At 34.1% G+C, this 12,882-nt stretch overlaps 1 protein-coding gene across 5 annotated transcripts in view; it reads left to right on the forward strand.

Moving 5' to 3' along the window:
* Positions 1 to 12,882, forward strand: part of CMC1 (C-X9-C motif containing 1) — a 78,699-nt gene that overhangs the window by 11,132 nt on the left and 54,685 nt on the right. For all 5 annotated transcript variants that reach the window (XR_004950528.1, XR_004950527.1, XM_036219559.1 and 2 more), the window contains exon 2: positions 7,044 to 7,133. Coding sequence is in view for 3 of the 5 variants with exons in the window: in XM_036219559.1 (XP_036075452.1) it covers positions 7,044 to 7,133 (90 nt within the window). In the remaining 2 variants the exon portion in view is untranslated. The remainder of the gene's footprint in view (positions 1 to 7,043; positions 7,134 to 12,882) is intronic.

The following is a 12,882-nucleotide window of genomic DNA, read 5'->3' on the forward strand; positions in this document are numbered from 1 at the left end:
GTCATAATTAACTAATAGTTGATATTTGGTGGTTGGTATGCTACCAAATTGGAAAATCTTTATCAGAATATATTTATATATTTTTAGGTCTGTTATTTCTGATTTAACACTAAGAGTTTGGAAAATCTAAATATTAATGTGATTTGATTCTAGGATTGTTTCTTTGCTGGGAGTTTTAGAGGAAAAATCAGAAGGAGTTCTTGCACACCATTGAAAAATATATAGGTATATTATAATCAATAAGTCATACTGTAGGTAAATAGCTATTATAATTTACTTATGGAAAAATGGTTCAGTACTACAAAGCTATGTCTATTTAGGGAACAGATCCAAAAAATTAGTTCCTTAGTTATCTAAGACCACTGCAAGATTTATAGAGCAAAGAGTAGATTCATGAGTACACATTGTATAGATTAAAACTATATAGCTGAAGTAATATTTTGAAGTTGACTTTTAAAAATAATATATCACAATATTTCTTCTATTCAGTAATTTTACTGTTAATTATGGGTGCCCAATGATGATTTATGCTATAGACAAGGACAAAAGGAGTGTGTGGGGTTTTATTTTCTCAAGTAGACATCAGCTTTCCACTCCACAGGATGTCTCAGAGGCATGCCCACCTGTTGTTTCTTCTGTATTCCCCATCCCAATGAGTGGTCACATCTTTTCACTTGGAGCCAGAAACCTGGGGGCCCTCTTTGGACCACTTCTTTCTCTTAATCCCTTTAGGCCTCACCAGTCTTGTAGAGCCTCCCTAACAATGTGTCCTTTTCTCTCTGTCCTTATTTCCAGTTCCTTCTGTAAGTGCAATGTTTTCTTATTTTACAGCAGCTTTGGCAAAGCTAAGGGAAAAAAGGCCTAAATAAATAGGCTAGCGTTTAGCACACTATGGCCTGAGAAAAATCTGGTAAGGCCTGCAAGCTACAAATGGTTAGTTACATTTTTAGAAGGTTTTTTTTTTTTTCGTGAAAGTGTGTGTGTGTGTGTGTGTGTGTGTGTGTGTGTGTGTGTGTTGGTATAGTCTGTAAAGCTTAAAATGTGTACTCTATTCCTTAACAGAAGTTTGTTGACCCCTGGCATAGGCAATGGTGTAGGCAAGGAAAATTGGGATACAACTATAAGTGTGGTAAAGAGAAAAAAGTCATGTGAACATTTTCATATCATTATTTTGAAATTTTTAGATGAAATAGTTTCCTTGAGAAATATAAACTTAGTAAAACTGCAGCAGACTCAGGAATACATAAAAAACTCAGAAAATGGAATCAGTAGTTTAAACTCGTGTCTGTCTCTCTCAAACAGACATATACACACATGTACACTTTTGAAAACCCAGTCCTCGAGAGGTGGCGTGTCAGTGTTCCACCAGAGAAACAACCGATAGGATGGATACGTACACACACACACACGTGCGTATATACACACACATACATGGCAAGGTAATTGGCTTCTGCGACTGTGGGAGCTAGTTAGACAAGTCTGAAAGTGTGGGCAGGGCAGGCTATCAGGAAGGGCAGCCTTGGAACTCTTGGTCTTGAGCCAAAGCTGCAGTCCAGAGATGGAATTCTCTAGGAAAGTATCAGTTCTCACTTAAGGCTTTCGATCAGTTGAATCAGGCCCAACCAGAGCCTGATTATCTAGGATTATTTCCTTTATTTAAAGTCAGCTGATTATAAGCTTTAATCACATCTGCAGAATACCTTCACTGCAACACCTGTAATAGTGTTTGAATAAATGGGGACTACAGCCAGCAAATTGATCATCACAGGTGATTTCTACCAAACTTTCAAAAACTAATAAAAACGTATATTTCATACAAAGTGTTCTGGAGGACACAAAGGAAGAGCAAATCCCCTAATTTCTTGTTTAAATAGTGTTAACTTTGATACCAAAATAATACAAAGAGAGGTAAGTCATTGGCATATCTAAACATGAAGGTAACTACAAAAATTCTAAACAAAATTTACATCCCCACACAGATGTGCTGCTAGTTACTACTCAGTTTCTCTAAAGGACATAGATAGTAAGAAAAAAATAAAAAGATGCAAAGCTGTTCCTATAATTGTCTACATAGAAAATGAAAGAATCTATTGGCATGTTATTGGAATTAAAGAGTGATGTAAGACTGTGTTGGTTTTAAGGGCAATGTAAAAAATTCAGTTGAACCTGTATACCAGCCACAATTACATTGTTAGTTATGAGAAGACACCTTTACCAATACATTATGTCTAATCAAAGATGAACAGTATTTTTAAGAAGAAAATTATAAAGCTTTTTGTCTAATTATCTAATTTCTGGTAGTTATGTGTTAAAATCACCCACAGTGAGTGCAGATCTGTATCATGTTTTAGAGCTAACATGACAAATTGAGGTAAAACATACATTGAAATTTGCAGATCACAAGTTTTGATAAATAGGTGTACCCCAGTCAAGACAACACTCAGAGTACCCTTCTAATTGTTATCACCATCGATTAATTCTACATATTCTTGAATCATTAAGTATGTAGTATTGTGTCTGGCTTCTTTTTCTCAACAAAATTTTTGGGATTCAACCATATCAAGAATATAAGTACTTCACTCTTTTTTATTGCTAAGTAGTATTCAGTTGGGCATTTTGGTTGTTTCTAGTTTTTAAACAGAGTTGTACAAATTGTTTTGTGGACATATATTTTCATTTGTCTTGGGTAAGTGAATACATAGAAGTGGAAAATAGGTTGGGTGTGTCTTTAACTTTACAACTTAACAAGGTTTTCCAAAGCGGTTTATTATTTCACACTCCCACCAGTAATATATGAAAGTTCCAGTTTCTCCACATTCTCCCTAATTTTTGGTGTTCTCAGTGTTTTTAATTTTAGTCATTCTGGTGGGTGTAAATGATATCATGGGTTCCATTTGCATTTTCTTAATGACTAATGATTTTGAGCACCTTTTCATGTATATATTTACAATTTGTATATCTTTTTGAAGCGTCCATTTAAGACTTTTGCCCCTATTGTTACTGGGTTGTGTGTATTTTTGTTATTGATATGTAGGAATTCTTTATATAGTATATATTCAAGTCTTTTGTCTTCAAACATATGTCTATATCTCTATATCTTATCTATCTATCTATCTATCCATCTATCTTTCTATCATTTGTCTATCTATAGTGAACACTTCCTTCTTGTTGGCTTTCCTTTTAGTTTTCTTAATGGTGTCTTTTGGTGAACAGCAGATTTTATATTTGATGATGTGAAATTTATCTTTTTTTTCGTTTAGTGCCTTTGGTCCTCTTTAAGAAAACTCTAGAAATTGAAGGTGTTATTTTTGTTTGTTTAATAGTTTTATTTTTTACATTTAGGTTTATGACTTGTGGAAAATTCATTTTTGTGGAATCTGTGAAGTTGGAGGTCAAAGGGTTCAGGCTAATTTTTTTTTTTCATAGTTATCCAGGTCTTTATTGAAAATACTTTTATTCTTTTCATTGATTAGACCTGGTGCATTTGTCAAAATAAATTAGCTATATATATGCAAAAGTATTTCTACACTCTATTTTATTATTAATCAATTTGCTTATCCTAAATATGCTGATACTCCACTTCTGTGATTTCTGTAGCTCTGTAGTAAGACTTGAAATCGGGTAGTGCAAGTCATCCAAATTTGTTCTTCTATTTAAATGTTGTTTTGGGTATTCTAGGTCCTTTTCTCTTCCTTACACATTTTTAAACTTTTTTATTTTAATCTTATTTTGAAATAGTTTAATGCATCAAGCTGCAAAATAGTGCAATTTCCACGTACCTTTTCCTCAGTTTTCTTTAATGATACTGTCTTACATAACCTTGTACATATCTTTAATGAGTGTGACATTGCCCTTAAAGGGGCAAAAATTGGTATTGGGGGAGAAAATAATCATAGTATTTGAATGTATAAAGCACTGTTATACATACAGTACATAAAAGATAGTATATCTGTGATATTAACATTTCATTAGTGGGGGCATTAGGAAATAAAGTCTAAAAAGGCTTCTTTAGGGGCGAAAAGGAAAAAAAGGTTGGGACACACTGCTATAATTCATTGGAACTGAGGAAACCAGGAATTGACATTAGTATAATACTGTTCATTCAATTACATATTTTAGTTGAATTTTACCAGTTTTTTACATGCACTTTATGTGCGTGTGTGTGTGTAGTTATATGACATTTTATCACATGTGAAGATTACAGTAACCATGATCGTAATCAGCACGTGGGACTGTTATGTCACCACGAAGAAAACCCCTCATGCGACCTCTTAATAAGTCACACTGCTTTCTCAACTCTAACTACAGGCAACCAGTGATTTGTTTTCTATCACTCTAATTTTGTCATTTAAAGGATTTTATGCAAATGGAATCATACAGTAAGTAACCCTTTGAGATGTCTTTTTTTTTCATTCAGCATTATGCCCTTGAGGTCTGTGCAAGTAGATGCTGCTGTTGTAAATCACAGTTCATTCTGATTTATTACCGAGTAATATTCCATTGTCTGGATGAACCATTGTTTATCCATCCACTCAGTGGTCAAAGGACATTTGGATTATTTCCATGTTTTGGCTATTACAAATAAAGCTGCAGTGAACATTTGTACACAGATTTGAGAACATAAGTTTTCATTCCTCTAGGATAAATCCTCAAGAGTGTGTTTGCTGTGTCCTATGGTAAATTCTTTTACATGTATTGAGATATATTTCTTAGCTCAGGCTTTGGTTTATTTTGGTAAATATTCAACTGTTATCGAGTGGAGTATTCTATAAATGTTAGGTCAAGTAAGTTGATGTTCAAGTAATTTACAGTTCCAACATGTAAATCTAAGTGTCTGTTTTTCTTACATGCTTCACATATTTCACATTTGTATATCATGGGTTTATTTTTATTTTCTTAAAGTATATTCTCTATGGCAGATTTTATTTTAGAATGTCAACATTATCTTCCATTCCTCATGTTATTCTGTAGTGTGGCCTTGCCACAAAGAATGGAGTCTTGGTTCCCCACCACTTGAGTAAGGCTGTCCTTAGTGACTTGAAATCAATATAATGTAGAAGGAATGATGCTGCATGGCTCCATGACAGGGTCAGAAAGGGCCATACTGCATCACTCCTTTATCTTGGAATGCTTGCTCTCTAGACATTCCTTCTCAGTGGCTCCTCCTCATGACCTACCTGCTGTTCTGTGAATCCATACCAGATGGAGTGGTGATGCTCTGGTTTAGAGTCCTCACTGAGCCTGTCCTTCAGCCATTGCGGCCCAGATGTCAGATATATAAGTGAAGAAAGAAGTCATCCTGGAAGTAAATCCTCCAGCCCCAGCTCTGAAGTCAACACCTGTCATTTGAGTCGACCTAGATGAGGCCCCAGACATTGTAAAGCAGGGGAGAGTCTGCGTTACCTTTCTGAGTTCTTGACCTGTAGGATCCCTATAAAATGTTTATGATTTTACATCATTAGGTTTGATTAGTGGCAGTCACTCAACAATGTAGATCAGTTCTTTTTTCTGTAGAGTTTGAAAGAGGTAAACTTTTCAGTCCCTACATATCTGAAAATATCTTTAACTTCACTCTTAATTGGCTCTAAAAATTCTTGGGAATAAAATAATTCTCTCCCAGAACTTTGAAGTTATTTCTCCATTGTCTTCCTTCATCCTTGTATTGCCTGGGAAACATATACATCTGATTCTCATTCTTTTGTGTGGGTAATGTATTTTCTCTTTTGAAGCTTTTAGATTTTTTGAGCTTCAGACATTTCATCTAAGTGCGTGATCCATTTCTTTCCAAGTACTCATGTCTTTTTATTGGCTTCAGTTTCTTTTTTATACATATTCTAAAATTTTATTTTCCTTATTCTTAGCTCTTAGGAGTTAGTTACTTCTTTATTAATTACAGTTAGTTTCTACCTTTTACCGTGTTGTCCATCCAAGTAGGGTGATTCTTGGCTATTTTGTTGTTTCTTTTGTTTGCTTTTAGAGATGCCCTGTTATCCTCTTTGTAAATACAATATCAGTTCATAGCTGCCTGCATCCAGAAGTTGTTGGGAACCATGTAGTACCAGGAAAAGTGTAGAGGTTCCTGGTCCTTCTAGGTATTACTAGATACTAGGAAACTTCCTGATCATCTTTTTGGGTTAATGACCTGTTTTTTACTTCTTTTACCCATAGTTTGAAGGCAGCAGAACAGGTGACCCACTTGGCTCCTACTCAGGTATTTCAACCAATAATACTTTAGTTTCCTCCAGGGAAGTCTCTTGCTCCCCATTTTTGCTGCTTCAAAGCATGGAGTAACACCCACTTTTGATATGTTTTTTCCTGGAGAAAAACTCTGGAGCTATGACTGCCTCCTATGATCTGATCTCATCTACCTTTTGTCTTTCAGAGATTCCTGATCACTTTGGTTCCCTGAGGACATATACTCCTTTGTTTTTCAGGGCTGTCTAGGAATTTAAGGAGCAGGTGGGACTCTGGAGTAGGTGCTCAGTCTAACATTTTAGTTTAATTGTGGTGGTTGTGTTTAAAGTGCACAGAAATCTCACATGCTTTGTTTTTATATGTATACTTAGTTCCACTTTTTCTTCTGCTTTTTCTTTCTTTCTTAGGCTACTCTTATTACTGAATAAACTAGTCTTGTGTGTCTTAATATTGCATCTCAGTATCAATAAAAATCACTTATTCTTGGATCTTAGCGTTAATAAAACTTGTGGATTATATTACTAAGAAAAGTTATAATTTTTTTTTAGTATATGACTCAATTTTGACAAGATTACATGGGTGGAGTATATTATCAAATAAAAATGCTGCAATATAGTTTGCAGAAATTTTTAGATGTCGTCTATGTCCCTCCCATTTTTTTCTGTTGTACGTAAAATAATTTAGAATGGTTTTCAGTGACTAAAACAATCACAATTTTATGAGGTTATCAAAGAGTCAGTTTTTAATATATTTATGTAGGCTTTTATTTAAGTAAACCAGAGTGCTCATTTTCCCCCAACCTGGTCATTTACTTGAGACTGTATTAACGAAAGATTTTTTATTTTCAGAGCAGCATCTCAGACATGTTGAAAAAGATGTTTTGATTCCTAAAATAATGAGAGAAAAGGCCCGAGAGAGATGTTCTGAACAAGTTCAAGGTAAGATTCAAATATTCATGTAAAGATCAAATACATTTTTTATAATATGATCTGAATTTAATCCTTAGCCTTAGAGTCAAGTAGTCGATGGATTAATATGTATGAATGGCTTCTCACCCTTTCACTGAGATACCAGTATTTCAGCTTTCAGAACTTCCAGGCGGTATTCAATTCATTTACGATTTAAAAATATTCTCTCATATTATTAGTAAAAACATTTTTTTTCCCCAGAAACGTAGTTACGTATAGAGAAAATCTTAATATGAGTTTTTTTGAGAAACAAGTTATTCTGGTGATTTTGATAGAGAAAGAAGAAACATCAGCTCTAACATGTACCTGTTTTTCATTGGAATAAATATTTATTTTCTAAGGTGATTTTTTTTCTTTTTGGTGTCATCGTCTTACTGAATTGTTAATGAATTCCAGTAGTACTTACAATGAGTCTTCTTTTTTTTTTTTTTAAGGTTTTATGTTTCTAAGTGGAAGATACTTAAGTAGATGCCTGCACTAAGCACTCACATTTGCATGTTTTCTTTGGAAAATGTTTTTATATATATATATATATATTTAGAATACTCCTCTGTTCTATAAATCTAGAGATGTATTGTTGATTAATATGTAATGTTATAGTGAAAAATGTAAAGCAGTGAAAGGTGAAAAATGATGCCGTAAGTGGTAGGTAAAAGCAGATGGCAGCATTACCGTGGAAAAGTCTTTTTTAAAAAAATCTACCTCTTGGAATGGCGATCTAAAAGAAGTAGTAGTAAAATTTTGCTGGCGAAGACTTTTTTCTGGCTCCCTTCTTCCCTTTGCCCTGTAGTCATCTTCATTGAGGGACCACAGTAGTTCTTAGAGCGATGGGCTGCAGCTTCACTGCAGATTTCTCCACAGGGAGTCAGGCCGTGTCAACTGTAGTTCTGAGATTCTGTCAGTACGTTTGGATGCTAGGAACATTTCTGTTGCTCTGATACCTGTCTCCTTAGAGAATGACCTTGGCGACTGATGGATGGAGGCAGTGAAAAAGAAGAATAATAGTTCCTTAGAAGTGACATTGTGTGATGATCATTTCTGTTTCTTAAATGACTTATGATATATTCCAGTTTTAAATCTAACTGTAAACAAATTTATTAGTAATATATTAGTATCATTCTATGGTATTACTCTTGCTTTCACTATGAATTAGTTGTTTAACCAAAGCACTTTCCTTCCACCCACACTCCCCAGGTGTCAGGAGAAATTAACCCATTGGCACCTGCAGACAGGATTCAGTGCACATCTGGCATTGGCAAGTGTCATGCTGATAGTCTCCAGAGATAATCTTCCACCTGCCTCATAGAACTTTAAAATAGGGATATGTCCTGATTTAGGTGCGAGAGGATAAAATCTAAAAATGGATAATAAAGTTATAGTGTTAAGACAAGTTAACTCACTACTGATATATTAGCGTAAAGTTTTAAATATGAATTCTATTTATGCCATTTTGTAACACATTATTCTTATATCTAGAATGAAAGAAAACTAGCTAACTCAATTACAGATTGAGTTTTTATTCACATGATTCAGATGAAGATGCAGAATGATTATATGGCTTCGCGTTTTAGCGCTGTCTTTGCTTATGCTCTGATGGTGAAACTTTGATTTTGAAATGAGAGAAATAGAATATTACTTTAAAATATTTGTTTATGTTCCACAAATACTACTTTGTAATGGTACAGAAAGAAAATGTTTAATTGCTGTTTCTTTATCAAAAGTTAATTAAGTTTAAGATGTCGACATGGTTAAGTTCTGTTTAATTAATACACTTAAAATTTTAAAAGCATCTTAAATTTTGAGATCCACTTGTGTTATCTCAATGCATTTGTAATTAGTAGAACATGTTATAACGATTGATTTTTGAACATTTGAATTTTTATATATAATCATATATTGACTTTTTTAGGCCATATGGTCCAAAAACAGTGTTTTAGAATCTAAAATTGATTATTTTAAAAAAGATTAACTATGTGGATTAGGAAAAAACATGCACCGGTATTGCTCAAGCAGCAGAACAACAGCTACATTTAAACTGACAGTAAATGTAATTTAGAATCGGGATACTTCCATTGTAGTTTATTTACTATTTATAGACTTTGCTTTATTAAATAAGTATAGAATTTTATATAAAAGCATTATGCATGCTAATTGTATAGTTCTTAGATAAAGACATAAGAATTTTAATAAGTGATCTGACTTTCTGCTAAATGCCTGAAACATGATTATGTAGGAAAGCTTTTATGCATTTTCCTCTATTTTTTTTTTTTCCATGTCATTTCAACCCAGTTGATCATAAGAATTGAGTCAGACTGCCAGCAACTTAGGTTTGTGAAGGGAATGGAACAGCTTTTCCAGGGACAAAGAGAAATGAAATCACTTTCAATGAAAGAAAGATGCCTCATTATACTCACCAACAGCAGTTATTGACAGCTACACTTCCTATTAACAAGGAGCATTTAACTAAGAGTTTGGCTGTTGGATCTTTGGACTTGATCTAATTTGCTAGCATTAATTAGTTTCTTTTGAGCACAGACACTTGGTGCTCACAGCTATAGATTTGGAGGGCTAATTAGGATAGAAAATTGAACAGAATGGGGTAAGGCATTAACCTTCAACCATTACCAGCTGGGACACTGATAAAGACCACAGAAGTCCAAATGCTCCCTATTGATGTGAAGAGTACCCTAATGAATATCAATTTCAGCCAGGTTGCTATATTCTTACTAGTTCTCTTTTCGTGATAAATTTTAGCCAGCTTCCATGGTATCTTCATTGTCTACATATATACTGTTGGCTTTTAGCATACACTGATTTAGTCTGAGTTTCACATTTCATCTTATGTTTGAGACACAATTAAAATTCATCTTAAGTGGGATGTTTAGAATATTTCATTGTTATATACCCCAGTACTAAAATTTAGCTTTTATATACAGTTACATAATTCTAATTCTACAGTGAATTTTTATAAAGTCACAGTAAACTTGCCATTTCAATACATTGAAACAACCTGAAACAAGAAAATCTTTTGGATGACAGTTAAGCAATTCGTATTAAACTGGAGTCAACTTGAAATTTTTTTCTTTATAAAATATATATCGGGTTTTTTTGGAAGAGAAAAATAGCAGCCATCACCTTAACTTTGTTTTGATGAGTAAAGGTGGCCTGACCTACAGATAAGATAAAGAATTGAGAAGCCTGATCTTATATAAACTTAGACAGGATTATAAACTTCATTAGTAAATATATCAGAAGAAAAGCTATCGAACAATTGATTTAAACAGAAAATTCAAATTTATATTATTCTTGCCAGGGATATTATTTTCAGTGAATAGAGACACTAAAATAAATAACCAAAATAAATTCGCAGACATTAACACAATGAACACTGAGTACTTTGGGAATGGAACTGAAGGAAAATTCTTGAATGGCCAGTGTCTCTCTTACTCCCTCCCACTTTCCCACCTACCAAAGGCCAAAACAAATCCCTTCACCAGGTGTGATGATAGGAATCATTGCTTTTTCTCGGATCTGAGAGTTATCAACTTGTAGCGTTTTAGGAAATTGGTTGATGATCTCTGGAGGTTGCTTTCCACTTTGTGACGTTTTCCATGTGTTCGACTCTTTGCTAACTTAATGATTTATACTTTCTATGTTAGTAATATTTTAAAAATATTTTTTGTCATATGTATTGGTAAAGTATGCATTCTAGTACTATAAATTTCTCTTCTGGAAGTAGAGCCTCTATAAGAAGAAGAGTTCTGGAACTGCTGTGCTTTGTAAAAATATGTCATTATATTTCTTTGCCTTTTTGAATTGCATAGTTGATATTTGGTATCAAATCTATATGTTGAATAATGAAGTTTGCTTTAAAAATAAAAAGAATCTTTTATTTCTTTAATTTTTCTTCTGCTATGACAGATCAAGACCAAAAAAGTACTATGTCATCAGGGATGGCCTGGAACTTTCATTAACCCAGCTAGATTCTCCTACTCACTTCTTTCATCCTTTGTGCCTTCTTTTACCCTGTTTTAATGTTTCTTTTGTATCATTTTCTTCTGTTGCGGTCTTTATGCTTTTGGCCAGTAGGTGGGGTGTAGTTCTAAAGGAATTATATAAAATATAAGGAAGCATTGATTGTTTCTTAGAAATATTCTAAAGCTGTAGTTAAATAACATAGAAGATTAATAAAATGCCTGTCCTCTTCTATCAATTATACACAACTGAAGTATGTTACATTTTGCCCAACTCCAAAGATAGGCGAATAGACAAAAAAGAAAATCAAATTAAGAATGTTTAGGATAGTCATTAGGAGGTTTACAGGCAGAGAACTATCAACACATCACTAAAACAAATCGGAGACTATAAATGATCAAAGTAATCAGTCTTCTGTCCAACTGTGTTACTTGAACCTGCCAAGAACTTTTCATTTGTTGTTTGAATTGTGCCATTATCAAATATACTTTTGCCATTTAACTAGTTCACCAATGTGAACTAACACTAACGTGGAGAAGTCACCAATCTTTTGACTGGTTTGGATGTATTAGGAGGATAATATATAAAATAATCAAACATGATGAATATCTGTTATTTATAAGAGTATGTTATGTACGCTGAGAACTGTCAAGAGAAATAGGGCACAATCCCTCTCCTTTGGACCTACACTGGACTATGTCAGGCGTCCCCAAGACCAACCTTGGGTTTGGTAGTTCGCTAGGAGGACTCATAGTACTCAGCATGTAGCCATACTCCTGGCTAAGATTTATTCCAGCAGAAGGATGGATTCAAGCAAAACCAGCAAAGGGAAAAGACACATGGGATGCACTCCAGAGGAAACCAGGCACAGGCTTCCAGAGTTCTCTCCCAGTAGAGTCATTCAGGATGTCCCTAATTCCACTAGCATCAAATTGTGACTGCATGTGTATGATGTTGTTTGCCAGGAAAACTCATTAGAGACTCAGTCCTCAGAGTTTTTACTGGGAGTTGGTCACATGGGCAGCCAGTTTTGTTCAGAAAACAAAATTTCAAACTTCCAGAAGGAAAGCAGGTGTTCAGCATGAACCATATTGTTTGCTCAAACAGTTTGGGCACAGTGAGCCACCGTTATTGGCGGGAATGTATCCCAACACCCAAGTTCTCAGACACGAGCTAATGGCCAACCTTGCAAGCAGACCTTTCTAAGGATAGCAGTATTAGGCTTCCCATGTTAACTTTTTTCTGCACATGACATAATAAAAGTTAGTAAAAGTTAATTAGCAATAAGTATTTGTGTGTGCCTATCAGGCCTTATTCATGCCAGTGGCATCATGAGTAACAGACCTACATCGATCACAAATACAGATGAATTATTTTTAAAACAACTGAACAAAGTGGATACTGGCCATTACTCATTAATTTGGGTGTTCTCAGTTACATTTGTGAACTCACCTCTGTTGTATGACTTAATGGCTTATTATTATTGTTTCATTTCTGAATAACAAGGCAATTTTGTAATAAAATTATAATTGGACACAAAAAAATTTTGAATAAAATGGCTTGTTGTTTTTTTCTCACTGAGAAACATGCAGGATGTTTTAGTTTTAGGAGTAAGTTAAATTTTTAAATTCTAAGTCTTTAAATGACTAAATTAGTAGGGAATTTTGTCAGGGCAGATGAATTTAATGTTTTAAACAACCAATTTATACAACTTATCTTTGAACATGTGAGTGTGAAATGTCTA

The sequence above is a fragment of the Rousettus aegyptiacus genome, unplaced genomic scaffold, assembly GCF_014176215.1.
Source record: "Rousettus aegyptiacus isolate mRouAeg1 unplaced genomic scaffold, mRouAeg1.p scaffold_m13_p_4, whole genome shotgun sequence".
Classification (NCBI taxonomy): domain Eukaryota; kingdom Metazoa; phylum Chordata; class Mammalia; order Chiroptera; family Pteropodidae; genus Rousettus; species Rousettus aegyptiacus.